Genomic DNA, 26,450 nt, shown 5'->3' with positions numbered 1-26,450 from the left:
CATGCTGCTTTTGGTCAGAATACTTTTGTTGTTTCTGCATTCACTTTTGGAACCAATCTATCAGCCATGCAAAATTTGTCATCATTCTATGGTCACTCTCTGTTGATGAAAATCCAGAGTATCCACCTTGATCCTACCACCTAGTTTACAAGGTTTGATCTTGAATGACCGAATTGTTAGCAGAATGAACCACAGTCTTGAAGGATAAAGGTTTACCATCCTTGAGGGTATTCAAAATGCCACAAGCTTAGAAAGCTGTTTGCAAAGAGGGCTTCTCGGTTATCAGCCATGGAGCAGTGTTACTTGTGTGTGTGTGGTATCCCAGGGCAGCTTCTTTGGGGATGAGGGTCACATAGATGTTGTAAGATTAGGTCCCTGTATATTCTACATTGTAAACAAAGCTGGTTTGGACTTAGAGCTCCCCTCAGGAGTGACACTTAACCTTGCTGGCAGGATCATTTCTGCCAGTGGGAGACACCCAGCAAATCACCTGCATCGTGTAAACTGCTACACAATGAATGCAGCCTGACTTCGTGGTCACCATTCAGATCCCCTAAAACTAGGAGTTTTAGGTTCTTGCAGGAGTGAAAAGGAGCTGGGAGTTCTCAGGCAGGATTATCTTGACAGAGACATTGTTGGAGGAACCCAGAACCATAGTAGACTTTAGGGAGTGCGGTGATGGTGATCATGATGCTGGAAGTTATGTCCCCTGTGATTTGTAGAGGCCCTTGTCTCACAGGTCATCGGAGGAACAGCAGAACCACTGCAAGACAGTCCTTTTTTTTTTTTTTTTTCTTTAAAAAAAAGGTCAGAAACTGCTGCTGATGTGATTTAAAGAAACTTTGCTACACTTGACCATAAAAGGAGGGTTACGTAAAATACTGCTGAAGGTTACTAACGTGAAAAATGAGATTTCAGGATTGATGTTGGGGACTTAAAAAATACATTGAACTTGAAAGCTTATCTTTAAACTGTAACCCTCCCTGACAAAAAACCAAAGGGAGAGAAAAACCAAAACAACCTTACTTAAAATTGTCAAAAGGCGCTATATTTTATACGTTACCAGTTGATGTCTTTAGATGTCTCTTCTGATGTAGTGTTTTATACAATTAAGCAGTTTTTGGTTTAAAGGAACAATTTTATTTCCTTTCTCACCCATTTACTCAGTTTTCATTTGTGTGACTCTAGCGAAGAGTGAAGATGTCCGGGTTTTCCAGGCGTCTGTACTTGTGGGCTCATGGAGCACAGGTGACATGCATGGTGTTTCCATCTCCACTGAGCAGCTGCTCCTTGGATACTACACTGGGGTTTGTTTTTCTGCTGAGAGCCGCCACATGTTAAGTGCTTTTTCTGTGACTCCTCCTGAAGGAACACTATATACTGTACTGGAGCAAATGAGGCTTTTCTTCAACTTCCCGGCTTGGACTTTGCACGTAGCATTTCCATTCCTTACGCAGATGAATGAGTTCTTTTTTCCCCTACTGTTAGGGCCTTGCCTTGTGGAAAGGAACCAGGTGGTGAAGGGGAAATATTTTGAGACTTTGGTTTTACTAGGGAGTTTGTGAGACTTGGATTTTCAAATGTTCAGTGTATACCTTTCCTAAATCTGGGTGCAACCTAGTTAAGTGCTGAATACCTAGTGGATGGCATGTTTTGAGGTCCTGGGAGAGAAACGAGCCAAACTGAAGTTTTGTGGAAAGTGCGTGGAGCGGGACATTGCAAAGCCTGGGTCCTGGGCCTGCTAATGAAAAGTGCAGTGTTGTTGCCTCATTCTTTTGTGCACAACTGTACAAGACTGGGCCAAGCAGAGGTGCATGTAGGTAGTGCGGGCAGCGGGCTGGGGTTCGTTCAATGAGGGCAGCCCCGGGACGGCTCCCTGTGGCCGTGGAGCTCAGTTCCCCTTGTCTTCTGATGGTTCTGTTCTCTCACTCTAGTGAGAGTGAGTCTAGTGTTTAGAAGTACTTTTCAAACAGGGTCCCTGAATGTGAAACCACCTACTTTATTTGCCATTCAGTTAAAGAAACAGGGATCTATTCTGACAATACAGGGAGAAGTAGCTAATATAGCACGTGAGTCCCTGTGCCACGTACATACTAAGGTAAAAGATCATATAGTGTGTACTTCATGGGTGGCTTAAAGGAACTTCAAAGGCAGCTTCAAGCAATTTTGATGTTTAATTGACTTCAGAATAAGATGCAACTCTAGTTAGTGTCTTTGTTTCTCAGTTTCATCATCTATAAAAGGAGTTGGTATAAGATGATCATTCACAGCTTTTCCACCCATAGTGTGATACTAAAAGATAAAAATCAAACGTAATATATTTGCAAGAGACACAAGACTACCAAGTAGGGCTATTTGTCCCTGTCCAACAGCAGAGCGATTTTAGAAGACAGGGAGTTAGTCGTATCTGACATTTCCTGCTGTGGGAATGAGCAGTCTTGTTTGCGGAGAGTACAGTGCTGTTCTTTAGAGTGGTTAGTAGACCAGACAGAAATAAATGCTCCTTCCGAATTTGCTACCTGAGTGAATTAGCCCGGCTCGGAGCAATGGCAGGGGGCGTCGCACTGCCGTCCCTTTCAGAGACGCAGCTTCTCAAATAGCTGAACGGCAGCCAGTCATTCTAAGTCAGCCCAATTCTTACTGAATCTTACTGATTATCTGCGCCTTTGTGTTATTGTCTGACTTAGAAGCTTGGTGTCTTAAGTTGTTTAATGGGTCAGACGTTTTTTGACAATTCAGCTACCCTCACAATAGGAGTAACAGCCTGACTCTTCTGAACGTTTTAGAGCAACACAACCATGGTGGTGCTGGCCTCACCACGCCAGCTGTAGTGTACCTAATGTTGGTATTTCATTTGGGCTCGTTGGGGCTTCACTTTTATAAGTGGCCAGATAACTTGGCCTAAGTTAATTGGCAGAAGGAGTAATGTTCCTGGTTAAATCTGGGCAAGTTTGGCACAAAAGCAACTTTTTAATTCACGGATGTTTGATAAACTAAGGGAGTGACTTTGTTGGTAAGTTATTTTCAGACCCTGGGCCACAGCTGCTCTGCGGTTGTGGGAAGACTGCACAGACTGCCAGTAGTAACTCAGAATCAATTCGAAGGGTGCAGTACCTACAGGGTTCTCCTTTCCCCAGATGTATTTAGCAGGTAGCTGATGGTAGAAATCAGAAATGTGTAATGCCTGAAAACTGGATTGGGAGCGATACCCAGTTGTACAGCAAGGATCTCTGTCATGGGGGAAATGGTGCCGTTCAGGAAGAAGGAGGCCTGGATTTCCAAAGTGACTTTTCTCACGGGGAGCATTTATTGAGCAGGTACAGTTTACTATACTGTTTAAGTTGCTGGGGACTTTAAGAGACATGAGACATCTCCCCTCCCCTCAGGGGGCTCGTTAACTCGTATAAAAGGACTGGCGTGTTTGGACCTTTTTGTACAGGCTTCTCAGGAACGAACTACTCATTACTGCCAGAAGAAAGCCTGTCAGATATCATTAATAGTCTTAACTATTAATGGTCTTAACTACAGTTTCGGCCTCCTTAATAAGGTAGGTATGAAAGTTTCTTCTCTCTCCCAACACTTAGCCAGCACAGTGGTATTGATGGTTGGTGATGAGTGACAGAGAGCTTCCAATCTCATTGTGTCTTCTTTCTCTTTTCCTCTGACAGACAGAACAGCACCAGCCTCTTTGTAAAGGGAAACGCTATTTCTTTACAGGAATTTGGTGCCGAGGTCTAGAGAAGCCATTGAAGAGAGACGCTTAAAAGGGAATCAGAGCAGTGATAAAAGAGTACTGATTGCCACAAAGAGGACTACTAAGAATTGCCTTTTTGTGGAGAGAACTTAGGACAGAAACACGTAGGAGAAAGGAGCCGACGCTGGGTCTCAAGTTCTGGGTGCGACTTTCCCCCAGAGAGGAGCTGTCACTGGCTTCACCCTCTGTGCACAGGCAGGGTGACTGGGATTTCTCCTTCAGCTCCTAAGAGGGATCAAGATGTTAACAGTAACGCCAAACCCAGTGAGACTGGTCAGTTTGCGAGACTTAGCCTCTGAGGAGCATCTGAGACAGGCTTTGGACCCTTCCTGTCTTCATTAAGAACTGACTGGAGAGATAAGATACGAGGAGGTGAGAAAGGTTTTGGGCTTCCTTGAGCTGTGGTGCTAAGGAAGGAGGGCAGAGCAGAAGACACTGACATCCAAGCCTGTGCTTTGGGTTGTTGGAGGCTCCCTGCACTTAACTCGAGGTGTAGATGGCGGAGTCTTCTGGTGGGGCTGTGTCCTCCTGGTGGTTTTCTTGGCCTGTTGGTCAGGTTCTGCTGGGTGCTGGTCGCTCCTTTGGTTGGGCCGTTTGCCCACTTGTGTTAGGCCTGGTGGGTGATGTTACTGGCCTGAGCCCAGGTGGGAAAAGTGTCCAGGTGGAAGAGGCTAATTCCCCATGTATTGATGGCCACCATCACTATCACCAGGCCAATGACATTGACCCCCAGACCAGCTTTCACCTGCAGGACACAAACCAGCACAGCCTAGTCACCCTGAGCAGGCAGCTGCACGGATCCCCATGAGCTCCCCTGCCTGAGCCTCAGCCCTGACATGATCACAGCCCCCCTGCTTGGCCTGGTGTGTTCCAGTCACTGCCAGGGGTGCTGGTGGTGACTTGTAGGGGCACAGGACTTGGGAGGACCGGCGAGCAGGGAGGGCGTGGGGCTGGGAGAGGGCCGTTGGAATCACCCCACCTTGTAGCACTCTCCCCATCACACAGAGGCCTAGAAGGTGTGTGCCTGGAACACCAGATCCTGGAATGTAAGTTACACTAAAAAGGGGCCCTGCGGCTACGTGATAGGGAAATTGTTCATCAGAGTTAAACAGAGCTCTTTAAAGCAGGAACCTCTCAGAGCCTTTAATGTGCTGACTTGTAGGAGAGGTTATCTTCTGTGAAGCTTTGCTACTGTTTCCTTTGACCCCCAGGAAACAGCTCATGGACGTGGCGAGGCTGGGGTTCACCTGGGGAGACGGGTCTGCTGCCTCTGCTTCCGCAGGAAGGCGGCACAGCTGCCCTGGCTGGCGTGGGCCTGTGCTGCTTTCTGCAGGGGATGTCACCCCCACGACCCCGACCCCCTCTGTTTCTGCATGGCACTGACACTCGCAGGCGGAAGGGCGACGTGAGGGATGACGGATGGCAGAGCCAGGGCCGCTTGGAAAAATGTTCAGCAAGGATGGCTGGCGTCCTGCCGGCTAATGACCAAATATAGAGAGTGTCACCACCGCAAGTCCGCTGGCTGGGATTAAGTTGGGAAAGTTGTGAGGGAAAAATGAATGTTAGGAAGTTGTTCAAGCAGATGACTGGATGTGTCGCCTTTCTGCCTCCGGCCTGAGGCTTGGACTTATTAATCATCCTGGCCCCTGGGTCTTTTGATGTGGAGAACTGCCCGTGTTTCCTAGCAGGTGAGAGGATGCAGATTCTGAAGGAGTTAAATTAAGATCGTTTAGAGCACCTAGCTTAACCTCCTCACTTAACTGGTGAGGAAAGTGAAGTCCTGAGCCAGTGCCAGGCTGGGAACAGAACCCAGGACCGGCTCACTGCTTGTCATCTGGTGCCTCTAAAAATTACTGCCTCTGATCACGTGACCAGGGTGGAAGGCTGGGGTGAATGGTGGGAGCACACGGCAGAGGGAGCAGGGGGCGGGGGTGTTGTGGGGACTTGAGAGTTGGGGCAGAGCTCCGTATGAGCAGGCTGAGGGTTCTGCAGCAAGATAAGGGGGACAGAGGGGTGGCCAGGACCCCCCTTCCCTGAAGAAATTCAGATGACTTAGGTGAGCAATTTGAAAGTAGAAAGGATCTGAATAACTGCCACCAGCTTGACACTCTCTTCCTTTTCTCCATTTGATATTTACAGGGCTGCTGAGAACAAGTTTGGATTCCCTCAGCCAGGGGGAATGGGCCCTGTTTGAGTCAGCCAGGCCCCAGTTACTTGAATTTGTTTTTTCGTCCCTCCCCAACCCCATCAGCCTGGGTATAAAGAAGCTTAGCAGGGAGGAGTGGAGAGTGGATGTGCCCAGCACTAAAATCAGCAGCAAAATGTCTCCTGAAAGCCATCTTTTGTGAGCTTAGCTGAAAGCTGAGGCGTGAGCTATGGACGCTTTATTTTGTCATTGTTGCTTTGGGGGTTTCTTGCTTCAGGGAGAGAGTGGAACAGAAGGTCCCTGTGCTCACAAAATATCTTTCACCCGAGGTTCATACAGTTTCTCACACTTAACCATCTATGAGTAAACCAGCACCGCTTTGAATGAACAGCCTCAGAGTCCAGTGACGAAACTGAGGCAAAGACTTGAACAAGCTCTCACCTGGAACTGGGTCACATCCTGTATCCGGCCTGGCTCTCTCTGTATACCCACTTTTTCCCAGAAAAGGGTTGAGGAGCACATTATTGCTATTCTTGGTGCTTGTGGACCAGACAAAAACCTTTCACCAGGCCCAGTCTTTCTGCCACACTAGACTGAGCGTTGACAGATCAAGGACACTGCTTACAAAATAATACACTTCAGGAGAAGGCAGTGGAGCCAGCCATCCTTGTCCTCAGGGTGGGGGGGGGGGCGGTGGGGCTGGCAGGAAGAGGACACCAGACTCACCATGTCTTTGATCTGACAGTGCCCGTAGCTGAAGACGATGGCGTTGGGGGGGTTGCCCACAGGCAGCATCACTGCAAAGGAGATGCACATGGTGACAGGGATCAGGGTGTAGAGTGGATTTATGTGCAGCGTTTCCGACTAGAAGAGAGAGTTCACAGAAACATGAGCGTTGAGATTAGACTTGCATTTCCTGTGCTTACCATCATGAATGTGCTTTAAATGATGGCTTGGTGTTGGCTGACCTTGGCTGGACGCCACGTGCTGGGGGTAGGTAAATCACTGCCCTCAAAAGTAGGCAGCGCCGCCTACTCAGAGGGGCTCCTGCTGCTCACTCACTTCCCCTGGAAACACGGCCTCTGAGCTCCTTCCTAGAAGGTATGTTTCATTTCTTGGTGCTGGTCTTAGGAAGTAGTTTTACAATTTTATTCTTTAGCTGAGAAATTCTTCAAACACATGTCTCATGAATAAGCTGCTTTGATTGAAATAGACATCTCTCGCTTTTAGGGTGCAGAACTAAGGTTTTTTTTTTTTTTTCCCTAGGTAAGATAATTGCCTTCCCTATATGGGATTTGAGCCTGTGGTCTTGCCCTCAGTGTTGCCAGGTTTTCACTAAGTGCATTCCCATGCTCACACAAGCAGGGTGATGGAGAAGTTGGAGGGAGACATCTGAGCAGGGAGCTGAGAGTGGCTGGGAAGGGTCTGGGGTTAGAAGGAGCAGGAGGAGATTATTTTGTTGGTGATGAGGAGGACCCTTCCTTTTATTGGTCCCACCTCACGGACTGGGACAGATGCAGCATTTTGTCTTGTGTGTTACCTTTGGGGCTGCTTAGCCAAGCTGAGATTTGGCAGTTGCTCCCCTCCCCTATTCCATTAATCACAAATTGTTCTGACACCGTGGAATGAGGCTGACACTGCTCACAATTCTCGGAATCTCCTGGACAGAGAAATTGGGTGGAGACGGTAGTGACAGAGCTGCGGTTTTGGTCTCTGCAGCTGAGAGTACTTCTGGGGGCATTTGCCTCCATTTTCTGCAGCTGTTTCTCCTGCCCTCCAGTTAAGTCTTATCTCAGAAGAGAAAGGTTGACAATGACTGTGGGGATTTGGAATCCTAGGTTTAAGGTTATTTTGTCCATTCTTGTTTCCATTCAGGGCTGCCCCTAAACTAAGCCTAGTCTTTTGGAAAAGGGTTTCTACAGCTCTATTATTAATTATCTATTTACTTATTAGTTACTACTTGAAAACTTCATTTTTTCAAACTATGGCTTGAACACCAATCAGTGAAGGCTGTGGCAGTGACCAGAGGGGAGAGTGTGGCCATGGAACTATCCCCAGGCTGGGGTCTGCCACTGCCTGTTCCTGGGGCAGCCTGCCTGGACATCTGAGCGCCCTGCTCTACTCACCAAGGTGCACAGGATGGGCAGGAAGATGGTGATGGTGGCTGGGTTGCTCACAAACTCTGTGACAATGGACACCAGGATGCAGGCCAGCAGGGTGACGGCCCATGGTGGGAGGCTACTCAGGGACAACATCTGGTGCCCAATCCACGTGGAGAGGCCAGAGCTCTGCAGGAAGACAAGGCGATGCGGTAAGGAGAGAGGAGGAAGAGCACACTCCGGTGGAATCCTCAGCCTCCAGAAGGCCCAGGTGGGGGGCGGGAAGGGACCACCAGGAGCCATCTAATTTGCCTCCCTATTTTCAGGCAGACTGGACCTACAGACATTTCTGATTTTATGATTAGATCATTTCTGTAGCCCAGAACTTTTTTTTTTAAATGATTGTACAACATCGTCCCAGGTTTCCTGGGCCGTCGTTACAGGGCATGGAGAACCACCCACTCTAACTGCTGCGATCCTTCTTAGCACGGTGATGACTCGGCCAGGACTGGAGACCTTTGGGGCGATCAGCCCCTCCACTTCAAATTCATTACTCTTCCTCTAGCCTCTGACACTCTCCCTGTATGCATTCAGTCAATACACAGACTGCCAAGTGTAATCCTTAATTCTGCTTTTTGAAATCTGTTCCTCTTATTTTATTACCCATAAAAGGGAAAAATTATCAACATCTTTGGATGATGACATCTTCTGGTTTGGGGGATGTGAGTGGGCAGGGCTGGACATTAGGAGTTTCATATGAGTAACGAAGGAGAGAGGGAGTGAGTCTATCTTCATTTAGTGGGGAAGGTGCCACCTCTCTGGCCTATAAACATAGTCATCCAGTCTCAACCTGCTTTAGGTTCAAGTGTCATCATGGATCTGTGATTGCCCATATTTTTTGACGACACGATATAAAGGCATATTGCCATGCTTAAACCCTATCCACCAGCAACATATCAACTCAAATAAATGAATATTTCCACTTAGAGTAATTCATTTGGTTGGAAGATGTTCATCTGCCAATGATATGGTCTCTTCCCCTCCCCTAAAAATGAAGGGCACAGTTGAGTTTTTGTTCTAAAAAACCCCAAGTTGCCATATGCATTCTCAGGCTCTCCCACTCCCCTCCTCTCCCTTCTCTGGTTGACATGCTCTGGCTTTTCCCCTATAGACTGCAGACGCATTCGAGGCCTGGGGAGCAGGCCAGGAGGCCAGGTGAGACATTTTATGATTCAAGCTGTAAGCCCTGCTCATGCTTTACTGTTAAAGTCAGCCTCACTGCGTTGTCAGTGGGCTACCTTCTCTCCTCATTTCCAAGTTCATCAAAAGCTCGTCTGATCTCCACAGCACCCTGGCCACTTCACGGCAGGCTCACAGACAACTGATGACCAAAGGACTTCTCAGTTCTCTGTTGAAGCCATTTTTACCTCGGAGCACTTTCTTTTTTCTCAAGTGATTGAGAGCTATAAATCCAATATGTGGGAACCACTTCAATTAATGGTTGGTTCAGAGCCTCAAGGCCTATGGGAGCTCCGTAATTGTTGTCTCTTGTGACACATTAAACCTTGCTCACTGGACAAAGACAGGGGAGGGAGAGCAGTTAGCTGAGTGGAAACTGTTTCATAAAGAAATGGAGTTTTACTTATGTTATCCAAATAGTACTTGTTAGTAAAGTGAAATAACTTAATGGCAATTATTTTTTTTTCAGAAGAACTAGTTTATCATTTGAAATAAACTGATAAATTAGACTGCACAGTTTAAAAAAAAACACAACAAAGGAAATCTTGCTTTTTTAAACCCTTGGTATGAAAACGTTTTTCATTGGATTTTTCCTCACTAAAGTTAAGACTGAAATTATTTCAGATTCAGTAGGAATCACTTGTACTTAAATTATTAAGTTGGTAGAGTCCATAGGTTTTACAACTATACATGTACAATTTTGGTTAAAAAAAAAGATCTTGCCAGGCTGGGCTCAGAGGCCAAAACTAACCATTGAAATTCAACAAAGATAAATATGATATTGTGAACTTGGAATTAGAAATATTGACAGCATATATACAGGATTGGTTGAAGGACCTGAAGCTTAATAGTGGCTAACAACAATGAGAAAAATGAAGGGTTTTAGTTAACTACAACTTCAATATAAACACTGACATGAATGCCAATGAAGCCTTATAAAAGCTTCCATGAAAATGCAGACTGGGGCTTGGGTAATTACTCTACAGTAGACTGACCACCCCTGGACCATGTCTGACCAAGGGCAGAGCATAGTGAGTCCTAACAAGAGGGACCAGCGTGGTAAGGGGTCACTGTGACGAATGGTTAAAGGGATTAGGGAGTATTAGGTGGAAAAGAAGATGACCTAGGGGGACCTAATAACTGTATTATTTTTTATCATTGTTACTGAGGAGCAGGTTTCTGAGGAGAAAGCCAGAAGACCTGAGCTGAAAGTAAAAACAGCTGTTCTCTGTTGGCTGAGCAGGGCATGCCCTGTCACTGGAGGTGTTCAAGCTGGGGGCTTCGTGGGGGGAAAATCTCTCATCGGGTGGGAGATGGGACTCAGTGTCCTCCATGTTCCTTCCAAGTGGAGGGTTCTCTGACCTCACTGATGATGCAGATAGCATGTAGGCCCAAAATGAACGGGCGAACAAAAGTGAGCCAAGTTCAGAATGGCCTAATGTGCAGAGAGCAGGCAGAGGAAGAAAACAGTGACAACCTTAACCTGACTGAGTCTTAAGGTTGTTTCTATTTCAGGAGGGGCTAACGCGCTAGGAGATTCAACTATTTCCCACCAGCCCCCTTTAAAAGACCTCATCCCAAATCCTCCCAAGCAGGAAATCAGGGGACACTTACATCCGCTTTAGCATGTATTCGCCAAAGGGGCTCAATATATGCCTTTGGGCTGACGGAGAGGCAATTTGCTGTGGGTCAATCTGAGGCATTTCTGGACCCTTACAGACACATCTGTCACCACTGTCAAAACCCCAGAAGAAGATGGCTACAAAATCTAAGGTCTTTTGCTTGTAGCAGTGTGGGCCCATAAGCGAGGTGTGAATGCCTGTGTGTGGTGGCTGGCACAGTTGATCTGTAACTGTTCCCAGTAGTGCCAGCTTAGAAGCTCAAGGGGGGACAGGCTATCCATCCTTGGCTGTACTGCTTCCCTTCCCAGAGACTTGGGTGAACATTAACCTCTCCCTCAGTGTCTTTGCATCTTTCCTCCCAGAAGCATAATAATTCATTAGGTAAAGCTGCTAGGAAAATTATTTGGCCAAGTAAGAACAGATTCAGGGGTTACCTTGCTGCCAGAAGCTAGAGCATAGCCTCCTCCCACCAGAATGACAATCTCCCAGGGCATGGTCTTCTGGAAGTCCTTCCACGTGATGATGGGCTCCATCCCCAGTGAGGGCTCCTGGTCCTCCCCTGGATCACAGGTAGACAGGGAGGTGGAGCCAGGTGAACGTAATGGGTCTGGTTTGTGGAGATAGGGGTCTAATGGATGAACCGGATGATTTGGGAAGATGCTCTGCTATTCTAGGGTGGAACCGGGGGGGCTTCGGTAAGGCTCCTTCTGAAAATTCTGACTTGGACCATTATTTGGCTAGAGCCAGCACCAACCTCTTCCCTTGAACTCCTCTCACCATCATTCTTTTTCCCAAAGCAAGGCTTCTTGGCTGGAATCAGGAAGAGGAGGAAGCCAAGGAAGACAGAGACTGTGGCATCAGTGCGATAGCCCTTCCTGGCAAAGAGACAAGAGAGCTGGAGGAGGAGGGTCGGGAAGCCTCGGGGTAGCACCCTGTCTCACACAGTCTGAGTACAGTGCCTCTCTTTAGGACCCAGTCTCGGGGATGTCGCCCTTCCTTCTTGCCAGCTGCTGTCATGCTATCCAGTGGTAGATTTAATGGGCAACAGTTAATGTCCAGAGGCAGGGCCCGGCCAGGGCAGATATCTTAGTGTGACTTTATGGGCCTATCAGGAGGAGTGATCAGGAGTTCTTCAGATGAAGAGAAAATGGTGAGCCTTCTTTCAGGGGAGGGTCATAAGCTGGTGCCGAGAGCTTGTGGCCTGTGGCCCTGGCCCTCTGGGGGGTACACAGGGAGGCCCAGGAGCCTGCACTGGCCTCTTCCCACACAGGCTCCAGCTGCCGTGGCCGTCATCTTCACAGGTGATGTTTTACTTTACAGACATTTCTCCTTTAACTCTCATAACAACTATGAGATAACTGAGGTCCCCAGAGCTTCAGTGACAAGACCAAGGTCACGTGGCTGCTGGGTGGCAGCACCTGATCCCAGTCCCAGACTCAGACGCCAAAGACTGTTTTCTTCCTGACTCCACCCTGCAGCTTCCTGAAAAGAGGGGACTTTCAAGAGAACAGAGCGCTTCCTGAGTTCATGACTGCCCAGAAGAGCCTAGGAGGGGACCCCCGTGGGTCCTGCCGGAAGAGTTAGGGTGAGGGCTTGTTCTCAGAGACGACATCACTTACTTTTCAAAGAAGGAATCCCAGCCGGGAACAAAGCCAGGCTCCCGAGTAAACCACAGCACCGTCATCAGGATGAAGAAAAACCCAGTCACCATTTCAGGGTAGCTGTAAGATAGAACAGAAGGGCCCGCTCCAGGAGTTGGGAGATTGCTGTGAGCTTTTTCACTTTGCCCTGGGACGCTCCTGCATTCCGAGCTCCGGGACCGGAGACGTAACGTGCAGTTACTGCTTAACCACCTGGACGTGGATGGTAGCAACGGGAAAGGGTGGCCCCTCGAGTCTGGGCCAGCTTGACTTTGGCATCAAATAGCACCTCCAAATGCCTGAGGAAAGCTCGCCCAGCTCAAGGGCCGCTGCTGTGCGCCCCCTCGCCAGCCACCCGCCTGCCCATGGAGGGAGGGCCCGTGAGTGGCTGCCTCTTACCTGATGGCTCCCAGCTTTTCATATTCCGCTCGGATCCTCTTCTCTGACAGTTCTTCCCTTTTGGTCTTCTTCTTCTTGCTCAGGGAGCAGGTCTCTTTAAAACTGAGAAAGGAGAATGAGCAAAATAGTCAGGGAAGCACACTTCTAAGGCCCAGAGCCGATGGTCTTCGGCAAATACTAACTCCTGGTGGGCTGTGGTCCCTCGTCTCCCTGCCCTCCCACCTGTCATCCGACTTCATCTACCAGAGTGCGCAGCCTCGTCAGCCTGCCCCCAAGCCTTCCGGGTGCGTGCATCTGGGCAGACCCCTGCTACTTCCACATGCAGTCGTGTCTCCGGGATTCGCGTGAGTGTACTTATGTAGGTTGTTTCTACACACTCGTCCTTTACATAAGTGAGAGTCAGTGTGACGTGGCGTATGTCTGCAGATGCTTATTTATTTGTGTGTTGCACGTGGTGTGTGTGTGTATCTGTCTAGAGACGAGGCTGGTCTGGGGTAAAAGTGGGTGTTTTTTTCAATTAGTAACAGTGGAGGCATTGAAGTATACAGCTGTTGTTGGTTTGACAATTGTGTCTGAGGTTTTTTTTTTTTTTTTCCAAAGTCGGCTCAGAGAACATTGCCTCTGAGCAATGGGAATGTTGTGTTCCATGGACTAATAGCAAAGCATCATATATACTTTCCCTTTATGTGTTATAAGCTGACCAAATTTGAAGCATATGGTAATGAAAAGAAGGATGGCTAAGCAGATGAATATTAGAGATAATATTGCAAGAGGAATGTCTAACATTATTTTGAGGGTCAGGAACATACTTCGTATAACTACTAAGTATATATCAGCCATGTCTATAAAAGTAAGCCTAGGGCAACTTCTACTTGGAATCATTTCTTTAGAAATTAGTTCAAATTATATGCTTTGAGAGAAGTGAAACCACATTAAATGCTCCAATTCAGACTCTTTTGTGAATCCAGGACTTCCTCTAACCAGTTAGTTGAAATTAAGACCATTTCATCGTTAAGCTCAGAATGAAGTGAGGGGTCCATGGATGTTTAAAGTGTCTAGAAAAGGTGATGCCTAGCTCATCTAGACCCCTGCGTTCTCCTCGGGCATCCCCTGTGGTTCCTTGGCAGCCCCCCACAGAGTGGTGCCCTCTAGGGCTTGGGCTGAGGCCCTGGGTGGACAGGAGGGCCTCAGCGTCTTGCTGGCAGGGCCCTGAGACTCACTTGCAGCCCAGGAACAGCCAGTGCATCCAGAACCAGCTGACCACCAGCATGATGAGGGAGATGGGGAGGCTGAAGAGGAACCAGGTGCCGAAGTTGACCACTTCTGCAGCTGGGTACTGGCTGCAGGGGAAAGAACCAGGTCAGTGATTAGAAAAGTGTGGGTTTCCCTGTGGTATTTTGTGGGTAATAAGCTAAATGCTCCTTAAGAAGACAGCAGAGCTAATGGTAGAGATAATGATAAAAATATGGCAAAACATTACCTTGAACTCACTTGATGGCTGCAGCTGTACCCAGCCCAGCCAAGAATTATGAAATAAAGCAAAGAAAGGCATCCAAGCAACCAAAATTGATATCCCTGAAGTGTGTCTACTTTGCACTCAGGAGAATCTCTCCAAATCTCTTTAATTTATGTAAAGATTCTGGTAAGTTTACTCATCTGGTTTTCAAGACAACAGAGAAGGGAGAGGGCAATCTGCTGCACTTTGTTTATAAAGTCATCAAAGGAATGTGAGTTTTGATGGGGGGACACAAGGCATCCCTTCTGGAAAACTCTGGTCTCTAAGAAGCACATGAAGGTTCCAGATGTTAACTGTGCCTATTGGAGAACCATGACTTGGAATCTCCAAATCTTTGATCAATGTCTGCTGTTGTCCTACGGGTCCAGGGAGGTTATCCAGAGGATCCCCGTTCATCACTGAGCAGAGCTGTGGCCCCAGCCCAGGTGCTGTTTCCTGGGGAACCAGAATGAACCACGTGTGAGCCATGACTTTAGCCTAAACAAGGCCTTGGGCCCTTCTTGTAGAGGCTGGGCACAGAACTCCTCAAAGGTAGGAGCAGACTCTGCCCCTCTTTTCACACTAGGCTCTACACGGAAAACGAGAGAAAGACCAAGAGCAGGATCCCCCGCAGAGAGAATGCAAGATGTTTAATCTCCTGTCATCACAGGGACATCTACTTTTGCACAGTGACCTGGTCATGGACTTACCTTTAGGAACATTTGTGCACCTCTTGGAGAAGTTGTAAGAGCTTGTGCCCTCCCAAAAGGCCAGAGTGGGTCACTGATAGTGGACATTGGGAAGAAGGGCTTTTGGAGCCAGAAGGATACCAGAGGGTAGAAATCAATCGGCGACTCTATGGGCTGCCCTGGGCTAACTGGCATAAAGTCTGTCGCATCATCTTTCTCTGTACCTAGGAGCCCAGGCTAGGCTGGGCTCCTGGACCCAGGAAAAGGGGTGGACTTTAAGAACTGATTAAATAGGCTTTTGTGGTTGAATGTGAAGGCCTAGTACCATTTATAGAATTTTTAAAAGTGAGAATATATATACTTAGTGTATCAACTAATTTGTAGATTCTCGCACACAGCCAGATGAACTCTGGGGGTGGTCTGTTCACCAATGCCAAGAAAAACAGCACGGTGGCACTTTCAGACCAGGGAGCCCACCTTCCTTTCACAGAATCCCTATTGTCCAAGTAAACCACAGTTCTGACTAAATATACCATTTTACCACCCAAGAAATAGACTAAAAGAATATGAACTGGCCCAATCACCAAGGGGACCAGAAATTAAAGAACAGAAACTCAGAGCTGAGACAGAACATTGTGGTGTGAGGAGCTCAGATCCTGGGGAATTCGGTCATAAGCTTTGACTGAGCCTTCCTCTTCCCACATCCTTCTTCCTTTCCTCCCCTTTTCCTTCTTCCCTTCCTTCTCTCCTTCCTTTTCCTGCTGAAATGAGAAGTGTGTTTCTCCCCGGTCCTTGATCAGTTTCTTCACTTCCTGCCCTGCACTCCACCCTTCTTGTCTTCCCAGTGATGTCACCGTAAGTCATCCCCTGTCCCCCAGATCTTTAATCGTCCTCTCGTCTGAATCATTCTAAATGTCTTCTATCATAAAAACCCCTTCTTGACTCCACTCTCCCTTTATTATCGCCCCATAGCTCTCCTTCTCTTCATAGCCACCTCTCTGTTTCCCCACCTCCATCTTACTCCTCAGCCTACTGAAATTTGGCTTCTTTTCCAATCATTTGACCAAACTGCTCTTGCCTAGGTCACCAGTAACTTCCGTGTCACCAAATCTAATAGATAATTTTTGTTCTTATTTTGCTTGATCATTCAGCAACTTTAAACAATATGGACCATGTTATTCCCTTGGGTAGAATGATACCAGATCTTCCTCCCCCCTGTCTGCTACTGCTTTATTCTCCCTTTTGTAGTCAGTCTACTTTAGATGTTTGTGCTGAATGTTTACCCCTCCTGCTCCACTTACTCTGTGTGTTCTCCCTGAGTAATCTCCATCACTCCGATGGCTTCAGTTTCCATATGCGTGCCACCAGGACCCACTCCTATCTGCTTTGCGGGGCCCAGTGTAAAATGCAAATAGGGGGCCCCTTGTTCTCTGACAGCAGAGCATTAAGACACACATGGGGCCCTTCTGAGCATGTGGCCTGTGGGGCTGCACAGGCTGCATGCTGTGAACACAGCTCTGCAGGCCACCGACTCCAAATCTATGCCTTTAGCCTAAAACTGTCTCTTGAGATTCAGAGCTGTGTCTCCAGCTGGACATCTCGATCTCTACATCAACATTTCCTATCTTTCCCCTCATTTAGGTCAAGGGCAACTCTATTTCCCCAGCTGCTGGAGCCCCGGGCCTCACAATGAGACTTGGCCTTTCCCTCTCTCAGACTCTTTCTAATCCTGCCTGGGCTGGTCAAGTCTAGTTCTGAGTATCTCTCAGATCTGGCCATTTCTCCTCCCGCTGTTACGCAGGCCCCCACCAGCTCTCTCCTGGCATCTGCAGCAGCATCCCAGATTCTCTCCCTGCTACCTGCCTTTCCCTCTCCAATCCATTTTAAAAATCCAGAATGAGTTTTCAAAACTGTAAACCTGATTCCCTCACTCCCTGCCTAAAATTCTTCAAAGGATTCTCACAGCCTTCCAGATGAAGTCCAAGGCCCTCAGTGGGCCTGGCGAGGCCCTCTGTGATCTGCGTGTCTACCTCCCTGGCCTCCCTTTGCCCTCTGTCCTTTTATGTGCTCTGCTGTCTGGCCTCTGAGCCCTCCTACACTGTTTTCTTTGCCTAGAAGACCTCCCTTCCTCTACTTAATGCCAGCTCATGCTCCAGGTCTCCCCTTCCATCATTGCCTCTCTAGGGAGGCACTCCCTTCCAGTAGACTGGGTGGGCTCCCCCAGTGGGGCTCTCTCTGCTGAATCTCACCCCTCTCAGCACACTGAACTGTAATGACTTGATTGTCTCTGTTCCCTCTTGGTACAGAAAATGTCTGGTTCAGTTTTCTGCTGTATCTTTACACCTAGTTCTGTTCCTGACCCATGGTGGGTGGTTAGTAAATATTTATTGACCAAGTAAACTGCTTACTTGTTGAAGTGTTCCAAGAAAATGAGGCTGGTAGAGGTGCCGATGATGGTGGTCAGGCCCCCAATGGTAGCAGCATAAGAGATGCTCAGCGAGAGGCATTTGCAGATCATCTGGTCATGCTGGGACTTGTACTTTCTTTTGAGTTCCTGGGTCCTGGGGCGGGGGGTCAGGACCAGTGGCTTTTCCTACCAAAGGAAAATCAGTGAGTTTCTCCAACCCAGCTTGGGCTGTCTGGAAAATAGCATGAAAAACAAGGGACCACGGTACAGGAGGAAGGTTTTAGAAGGACAAATCCCAGTCCCAGTTCTGCCGTTTACCAACTTGGGCAGCCCCGTCTGAGCTGCAGTCTCTTCTTGGGTAAAATGGGGCAAATCCTAGTTTCTCTGCCAGACTGTTGTGGAGAATAAATGGAAAGCACTTGGAAGCCTTGCTGGCATTTAACAAATGGTAAGCTGTTATTATTTTTGTTGTTATGAATATTAACAGAATGTTCTGTTTTTTTACTTGAATTCCAATAGAACCGGTTGCTTTCCACTTTGTGTTTAAATACCAAATAGAAGATGGTTGTTCTGCATGGAGTTAGGATACAGTCCTGGTTGGGAGACGACTGAAAAATCAGCCTTGCATTATAGAAAGAGTCTAGCTTTCATTGGGCCGGGAGTCAAAGTGTGTAGTTCGTTCCTCACTCTTTTTCCTTCTTGCCTACTGGCTTTTCTTCCCACCTTCCCCTCCCCCCTGCATACAGGCTTTGTGTGTGAGGCCTTGCTGTGGTCCTCTCAGGCCCTGCGTGGTCCACATGATGGCCTTTGAGGGTCAGAAGTTACTGACCTCTGGTCTCAAGTGTGGACTTAAAGCAGCAAGTACCCCCCCGACCCACCAGGTCTGGCCTCAAATCATGAGTCTAAGAGTGGCCTGGCACATATGTCAACCAGATAGGTCATAGGAAAGCCATGGGGGAGAGGCCAAGTCACCACATTTCTCAAAGCCCTTAACCACTGTTTCCTAGGAGGGCCCAGGAAAGGCTGGACCCCTCCAAATTTTCCTGAAAGGCTCGCTGATTATCAGAGCTGGAGGAAACCTCATAGATTCTCTGGTCTAGTGGTTTTCCACAATCCTTTCTTCTAATGAACATTTACGTGGACCTCCAATAGAGAAAACATAAATGTAGCATTTAGTGGTTATACAACTATCTTTTAACTGAAAGTGTGCACATGTGGACAGGGAGACTGGGATTTGAATCGAGGTGCTCCTCTCACGAACTCTGAGGCCTTGGTACATGATTTCATCTCTCTGCATCTCTGTAAAAGTGGAGTTCAAAATTGCTACCTCATCGAGCAAACGCTCAGCATAGGGCTTGGTATTTAATAAGTGTTTAATAAATGATGGCATTGATTTGTTTCATATGGATGTGACATAACTGAGATGATTTTGATGAACACAAAATTTGAAATCAAAGGCTGTAAGTGACAGTTGCAGTTTTACACCAGCTTCAACATCTGTTTTCCTTCTGCATTTCGTTCCCATGACATAGTGCCAGGAAAATCAGGGGGCAGAAAAGCAATTGCCTTAAAGTCTCAGGATACTCAAATGTTTGCCGTGCTCCTGAAGCACCTTTGAGGAATCGTTTGAACACTTCTGATCTAGACCAACCCTCAGCTTTCTTAGTTGAAGAAACTGGGGCTCCGGGCAGTGGGATGACTTGACGAAGTCAACAGTGAGTTAGATGTCTTATCTCTGTGACACCTGCAGGCCAGACACGTGTGTGGATAGAGTGCCTGGGGATGACAGCTCACTAACCTGATGCTCTCACAGCTCCAAGAGCCGTGCCCCTGGGAAGCGTAAGGCACTTCATGTAGGAAACAGGATCAGGAGGTGCAGTTCCATTACCTGGGATGGGTGCTGCTTCTTGCCCTGGTGGTTTGCTGTTTTGACGGGGTTGGTGGTTGTGGGCACACCATTCAGGTTCTGTTGGGACAAAGACCACACTATCAGGAAGAGGGTGTGGGGGCCTGGAGAAGCCACCTGATCATCCTGGGGGCACCCATGCCTCAGCCCAGTGGGACTCAGAGACCAGAGCCAGGGGGAGCCTGAGGTGAAGAGCAGCCCCAGCTGTGCCTGCCTCCTTTTCATAGGTTCCCATCTGGCTGGGGCCAAGCATCCCATTTAGGGAGGCTTTTGAAACTTGGCAGAACGGCAGAACGTGGCTCTGTCCTTACAGGAGAGCTTGGCTTTCTAGAACATCATTAGCTAACCCTTCATTTTTCTTTAACACAAAGAAAATGAAAAAAGATCTCCCCACAACAAGGTCCACAGTTTGGACTGATCACAACCCATCCTTTGGGACTGCGGTGAGAAGGGATGTAAAACCAGCTCTTTGGCAGAGGGGGGTGGGGGCGTTGTGGGATGAGGCCGAGTAGCAATGTGCAGGGAAACTTGGCTTTCCCCTATAAATGCATCCCTTTTCCTAATAATACTTCTGTAATGAATCCCTCCTGACAGGAAACCTAAGGATGAATCTGTGGCTCTTGAAAATCTGGATGGCTGAACATTGGTTTTCCGTGAAGAATGGTTAACCCGTACTTTGTGAGGCTAAGCCAGGGCTCAGGGCTGGGGCTCAGAACCGCACGGAGCCTCACGGGTCCAGGCTCAGGCTCTGCTCTCAGATCAGTGGAGGCCACTGGGCTCTAGGAGGGACTGCCAGGCATCTCCATCCCTGAGTCATCTTGAGGGTCTTTCTAGTATCTCAAAGCACAGAAAAAACCCAAGGCCGTACCTTGTTTTGCATCAGAGAACTGAGGTCTGCATTCGACGTGCTGGAAGAAAGCAAAGAAGTGGGGAAAACAGCAGTGGCCCAGGCTTGATGAGATGGGAATTCTCCCCACACCAGTGTTTGGTATCAGTGACCCTTCTAGACTCTGCTATTCTGGGCTTACAAGGAAGACCAGCCTCACCCTAAGAGATGCAGTAAGGTTTCGTGGGGACAGGAGCAGGGAGTTTCCTTTGAAGGGAAACTGAGACTCTTAGCAACAGTGAACGAGGAGTGCTTATCTGGTACTGAGCACTCAGATATGGACTTGAGCATCCCAGAGATCTGTGCGGCAGGGATCACTGCCTGCATTTACAGAGCAGGGAACCAGGCAGAGAGGGTACTGGCTTCCCGAGGGCACCGGTGCTAAGAGGAGGAGCAGACAAGTTCCTGTCTCTGTTTGCCGGGAGAGCCGGGCCCCAACCGTGTTCTCACTGGCTGACTCAGTCACTGTTTAGAAGGAGAAATGCCAGACGCTTGTCTGAGGGGACAGGAGCAGCGAGGGCCAGGACCACACGTGGTGAAAAGCAAGTGACAGCAAGAAGATGGGGGCTACTTTCTCATCAGCAGCTGCACCTCCGACGGCGGCAGCCATCGTGGGTGCCCAGTCCCTCCTGCCCGTCCTGGTCCCCAGCCTTTGCCCTGAGTAGAGAGAGAGGAAGGGGAAGTTTAACTACCAGCATCAGAGACTTACACCGGGCACTGAATGCAGGGTTCTGGTTTGTCTTAGTTCTGAGGACAGTGGGGGGCAAGAGCTCAAATACTGGGAAGACCAGCGAGAGGTGCTGGACACCCGTGCGGGACGTGGGGTCCTGTGGTCATCAGCCACCTCAGGGCTCTGTCAGGGAAGGATGGGAGTTGATGGGGGCTCAGAGGGAAGCAATCTCTGGGGAGAGAGCCGTTAGCCTGGGAGGAGGAGAGAGTTGTGCATTCCCTGCTCCTTCCCACATCGGCCGAGGAGGTCGGCAAGGAACCCCCAAGACAGCGTGGGAGGTGCTGGCCCTCCTCACGGCCCTGGCTCCCACCAGCACTCTGCTGAGGGAGTTCAGAGGCAACCTGAGCTTTGGCTTTGGAGTTTGGGGACACATTTTTTAATCCAGAAAAGAACAAAGGCAAGAGGCCACACTGCCTGACAGGCCAGAGTGAGGAGAGGAGACCCGCTGCACTGGGAGCAGCCGTGCTCTCAATGTCCAGGGTCTTGTTGGAGTGGGGGGCCCACAAGGAAGGTAGCTGGGCTGCAGCCACCTTGAAGAGGCCCTGCCCAAGGGGCGGAGGCAACCCCAGAAGAAAGAGGCTGTGGGGAGTGCCCCCAGCACACAGAACCAAGGGGGCATGAGTAGTCATCACCGCCAGCAGGCCCAGGCTACTTGGAGGTGGCCGCAAGGGACACGCCGAGGACCCTGAAGGTGAGAGCCTGACACGTGACAGTGTGGGGATCTGGGTCCCAGAGAGGACACTGACCCCACTCTACAGTAGCTCCGGCCAAGAACCTTTCTGCCCCTTTATCTTTCCCGCCCCTACAGCCTCTGCCCTAACCCTGGAGAGGTCGGGAGTAGCAGAGAGAGCTGGTGAGGGGAGGGAGGGGGAGGAAGAGTGAGAGACAAGTCAGCTGTCTCCTCCTCTGATTCTGCAGACCTGGGCTGGCGAGGCGGGTGTGAGTGTGAAGTGGGTGGGAGAAGCCTTGGATGAGAGATTGCAGTTTTGATTTGAGTCTGGACTAGTTGCTGAATATCTGAGAGTGAGATCATCCTAATATCTGAGAGGAACTGGAAGAGCTGTGGGATTTGCCTGAGGTGTCGTCAAGGATCGGGAGGGAAATCCAGTGTATCATGGTTGGGGACATTTGGGGAGGGGGCGGGATCAGGCTGTTCCTGCTGGCACCCGTCTGCGTCTGTCCCTGAGTGCTGGTTCCACTCAGTGTGAGTTCTCCACTGTTTAATGAAAAGAGCAAACTGCATAACTGAGCTCTCATACAAATCTAACTTTCCAAATGTGCTGTTCATCACAGTATTCCTTGAAGGCCACATTTTGATATTGAATAAAAGAAATCAGCTGTTAATGGATCTATCGCACATGAGTGTTTGAGACGATATTTCTCCTTTTCTAAAAGCTGATGCTTTGTGTCAACCCATGGCTCCCACACCAACTGCCCTCTGATCCCTACCTGCCACCCAATCTAGTCAGATCATGTCTTACAGCTGTACAATGTGAGTCTCGAAGAATCTCCAATGACATCTCATATGAGAGCATTTTTTCATTAATAGATTAAATATTGTTCTCCCCAGAGGGACATCAGTTTAGATGAAATTCCACTTGGTAGATGCATGGACCGTCCATAGACCCCTCAGAGTCAGGGTGGTCTTTTCGATCTCTTCCCTCAGCACTGCAGTACCTTGTGGTTAAGGGAGTTGCCCTTGAGATCTTGGCAGGTGGCTTCTGGGTCTGGAGGGGACATCGGGGTGGGGGCAGGGGAGGTGATGGGGTGGCAAGATGTGAGCTTGCCCATACATCTAGAAGAACTTCTATGGGCTCTTTCCTGACCTCTGGAATGGACCTGGAGGGGCTCTGTCTGGGAGGAGGGCAGTCATACTCACTCTTCATTGACAAAGATGAGTTCCAGAGAAGGTTGGGTATTTACATCAAGACCTACAGTAGCAAAGGAAAGCAGAAAGTGAGATGTGGAGACCGGCCCCGACCCTGAAGGGCTGGGGCTGAATGGGGAAACGAGGGCATAAAGGCTCCTGCTCTGCGTGCGTGATGACCCTCCCCCTTCCCTCGGCTTCGAAGGCACGGCGGGGTCACGGACATGGATAGGCCCAGGGTCTTGTAATCCTGGAGCATTTTGGGGGAACGGCGCAGTGGTGGCTGCTGTAAGCAGGGCAGGGAGGGAGCGCTGGGAATGGGGGTCACAGAGAAGCTGCAGGTTGCCAGGGCTGGCGCAGGATAAAGGGAAGAGGAGAGGAAGCAGCAGAAGCTGGGAGTGGTGGTGGTGCGGACGGGGTTGAGGGGTGCTGGGGGCAGGCGCCGAGCTGGGCAGCATTGTAGGAGGAAGGTGGAGGAGCAAAGGGGAGATGGACTCCGGCAAACTGTACTGATGGGCTCGGCCTCTTCGGTGCTGGAGTTGCCGGCCATGAGCTGCTCCTCGTCGGCACTGACCAGCTCCTGCAGCACGGCCTCCACGATGGGCATCACCATGGCGGTGGTGGACGTGTTGGAGAGCCACATGGAGAGCAGCGTGGTGCAGCACATGAAGCAGAGCAGCAGCCTGGAGGGCGGGGCGGGGGGAGCGGGACACGTCGCAGCACGCCAGCCTCCCTCCCAGCCCAACTGCCCACCTCGCAGGGCAGCCCGCTGGGGCCGGCTTGGTCCAGAAAATCAGGTTTGTGCCCTGCATTCAGCTTTGTATGCCCCGGGCGTGGCACAGAATAAACATTAAATAAAGATGTGTTGAATGAATGAATCACACCCCATGGGCTAGCAGCCATAGCCGAAACAACAAAAACAAACAACAAAAACAGCAAAGCCCTTGCTTAAGTGAAGAAGAGCTTTGGTAGTAGGGTCCCAGGGTACGGACTACTGATGGTTCCCTTCTCTGCGGACATTAGCTCGGTGACGGTGTGTGTTTTTTATATATAAAGGAATTATTTTTTGGCCCTTGCAGCTAGCAGTTCTGTGAGTGCCATTACATCCCTGGCTTTGTAGCCAAGTCACTGCAGTTATTAGTGACCAAACAGGGATTAATGGGTAGGGCTCGTGGCTCCACCCACTACTTGTCCCACTACGAACGAACGTGTGGAGAGCACACCCCCAAAGGCACAGTGGGGGTCCCATTTCACTGTGTGCACTTTTCCAGCTGGTACTTAGTTGATGCTCGGAGGAAAACATTAACAAAGATAACTCATTACTCTTTGACTTTGAAAACATGCAATGTGTGTTTGTACAGATACAGTTCTTGTTTCCATAAGAGAAGCCAACATAAAGACTGCCTGTGTGGGTCACTTTAGGTGGAATCACTGACTTCGTGCAGTTTGGGGCTGGCACGTTTATCATGTGGATTATGACCGGATGCCAGAGTCCTGAGGGTGTTTTGTTGAGGCTGACGGAGGCATGAGTTTGCCTCCCTGGACGTGCCCTGGCAAGCGGAGAGCCCCACGAGGGTGGGAACTTGCTGGTGGATGCGGTAAACAGAGAGTGGAAATGCAACGGGGATAAAAATTCTTGAAGACGGTACCCAGCGGTTTTAAAGAGCTGCAGAGTCCCAACATGATGTGAGGAAATGCTGCTGTGTGTGCGGGCGGCAGAGTGTGGGGTGATTAGTGAGTGAGGGGGCGAATCCTGCTGAGTTAAGCTGTAGTTAAGTGGGAGACAGGAGCATCATTTTAGTATAACCTGTACTCATCTAACGACTAATGCTGAAAATGGATGCCACGTTACTTATTACGCTCTCTTGGACTCCCAAAGGAGTCAGGGCAGCTTACATGAAGTGTTGCAAGAAAGTTGTCAACGAGAAGGAGGTGAGGACGCTATTCCAAAGGGAAGGTAACGGCGGGGTTTCCGACAGAGCAGGATTGAGTTCACAAAAAAACCATTTATCCTGACCTTGCTACACACCCTGAGCAGCCTTCTCAACAGCAAAGAGAAGAGAGGAAGAAGCTGAGGGCCTGCACGCACTGCAGGTGTCGGGCTACATGCCACGTGTTTGACAGGCCTGGGTCTGAACCAGGGACAACAAAAATTCAGAGTGGACAGGAGGAAAGTGCCATAACTCCTTAGATGACAGGGGAGGAGACACCCCTTCGTGTCCAGCCTGCTCCCTGACACCCCGGCAAAAGTGGGGAAATAGTTTACGTCTGTTCACCTTGTGTTACTGAATAAGCCCCTTATATTTTGGAACCTGCTGCCCTTGGGGTCTGGGTTACTCAGGTACCTGATTTAGACTGTGACAACAGATGATACCAAAGTCACACACTCAAATCTCCATTCCACGGTCACAGGCCCTGTCCCTGGAGGGGGAGGTCAGAGCCTTGTGGCCTTGGTGTCCTCCACCCCCATTGGTAGAAGCCTGACTGACTGGTCAGTGGGTGGCCCACTGGGAGCTGGGGGGTGGGCACTAAGTGTGACTTACATGCCCGGCTTGGCTCCGGCCATCAGGACCATGCGCAGAGCAATGCGCTTGTGCAGGTTCCACTTCTCCACGGCGGCCGCCACGCAGATGACACCCACCAGCAGCAGCGTGGTGTTCTTGAAGTACTCGGCCGCCACCTGTGGAGGCCAGCGCGGTCACCCCACCCGGCCCCCACCCGACAAAGCTCGCTGTCAACCAGAGGCTGGCAAGCAAGAGGCAAGGAGATGAGGGTTATTAAAACAGCCCACTGTTGTATACACATTGCATACATATAATATCTATTATTTAAAAAATTTAATACATATACACATACTACCTTGCGCAGGCACTTTGCTAAGTCCTTTACAGAGATAATTTCATTTAATCCTGACAATAATCCCCTAGAGCAGATATTCTCCACTTTCTAAAAAACACAAAAACATTCTGTTTAATTATATGAATATGATTTCAAAGAATAAACATATTTATAATTTTATCCTAATCCTTAAAAATTATTAAAATAACCCCAGGTTTGTCCACAAATCTCATTTTCTTTAGCTTTTTAGAAAATTACATTCATTTTTTAAATTAGGAAATCAATACATGTTTAAAAACTTTGAGATACATAAAAATTAAGATAAAATTACCCTTAATCCTACTACTGTTAATACCTTGGTATATATTTTCTCCAATTTTTAAATATTGCTATGGACACATAATTGGACTGATAAGGTGTGTCCTGGTTTATATCCTGCTCTTCTTCATTTGACATTGTGCCCTGATCATTTTCTTAGGAGACTTAGATTTATTGGGGAAATTCATGCTAATGGCAGCACAAAGTACCATAGACTTTATTTGGCCATTTTGTTGTTGAATATTTAGGTTGATTCCCCGCCCCCCCTTTTTTTTTTTGCTACAAGTGATTAACCTTATGTAAATGTAATGATTTCCTTAGGATAGAGTTCTTGAAGATGGCTTCATAACTCGCCTTAAACCTTTAAAAAGACTTAATTTGAATAATTCCAAATAATTCTAAAGTTCCAAAAGGA

At 48.8% G+C, this 26,450-nt stretch overlaps 1 protein-coding gene across 1 annotated transcript in view; it reads right to left on the bottom strand.

Moving 5' to 3' along the window:
• Window positions 1-3,796: 3,796 nt before the first annotated feature.
• The window catches only part of SLC13A4 (solute carrier family 13 member 4), a 40,105-nt gene continuing 17,451 nt past the window's right edge, over window positions 3,797-26,450 (bottom strand). Inside the window, exons 3-16 of the mRNA XM_074367875.1 lie at window positions 25,423-25,559; window positions 23,390-23,658; window positions 22,892-22,943; window positions 20,265-20,304; window positions 19,379-19,456; window positions 17,492-17,676; window positions 14,120-14,239; window positions 12,900-13,001; window positions 12,480-12,581; window positions 11,638-11,735; window positions 11,295-11,419; window positions 8,027-8,188; window positions 6,627-6,764; window positions 3,797-4,499 (exon numbers count right to left, since the gene is read on the bottom strand). Coding sequence (XP_074223976.1) covers window positions 4,362-4,499; window positions 6,627-6,764; window positions 8,027-8,188; window positions 11,295-11,419; window positions 11,638-11,735; window positions 12,480-12,581; window positions 12,900-13,001; window positions 14,120-14,239; window positions 17,492-17,676; window positions 19,379-19,456; window positions 20,265-20,304; window positions 22,892-22,943; window positions 23,390-23,658; window positions 25,423-25,559 — 1,746 coding nt within the window. The 3' untranslated portion in view covers window positions 3,797-4,361. The remainder of the gene's footprint in view (window positions 4,500-6,626; window positions 6,765-8,026; window positions 8,189-11,294; window positions 11,420-11,637; window positions 11,736-12,479; window positions 12,582-12,899; window positions 13,002-14,119; window positions 14,240-17,491; window positions 17,677-19,378; window positions 19,457-20,264; window positions 20,305-22,891; window positions 22,944-23,389; window positions 23,659-25,422; window positions 25,560-26,450) is intronic.

The sequence above is a fragment of the Camelus bactrianus genome, chromosome 7 (genome assembly GCF_048773025.1).
Source record: "Camelus bactrianus isolate YW-2024 breed Bactrian camel chromosome 7, ASM4877302v1, whole genome shotgun sequence".
Taxonomy (NCBI): domain Eukaryota; kingdom Metazoa; phylum Chordata; class Mammalia; order Artiodactyla; family Camelidae; genus Camelus; species Camelus bactrianus.
The sequence above is the reverse complement of the archived record's forward strand: the minus strand, read 5'-3'. Positions and strand labels throughout refer to the sequence as shown.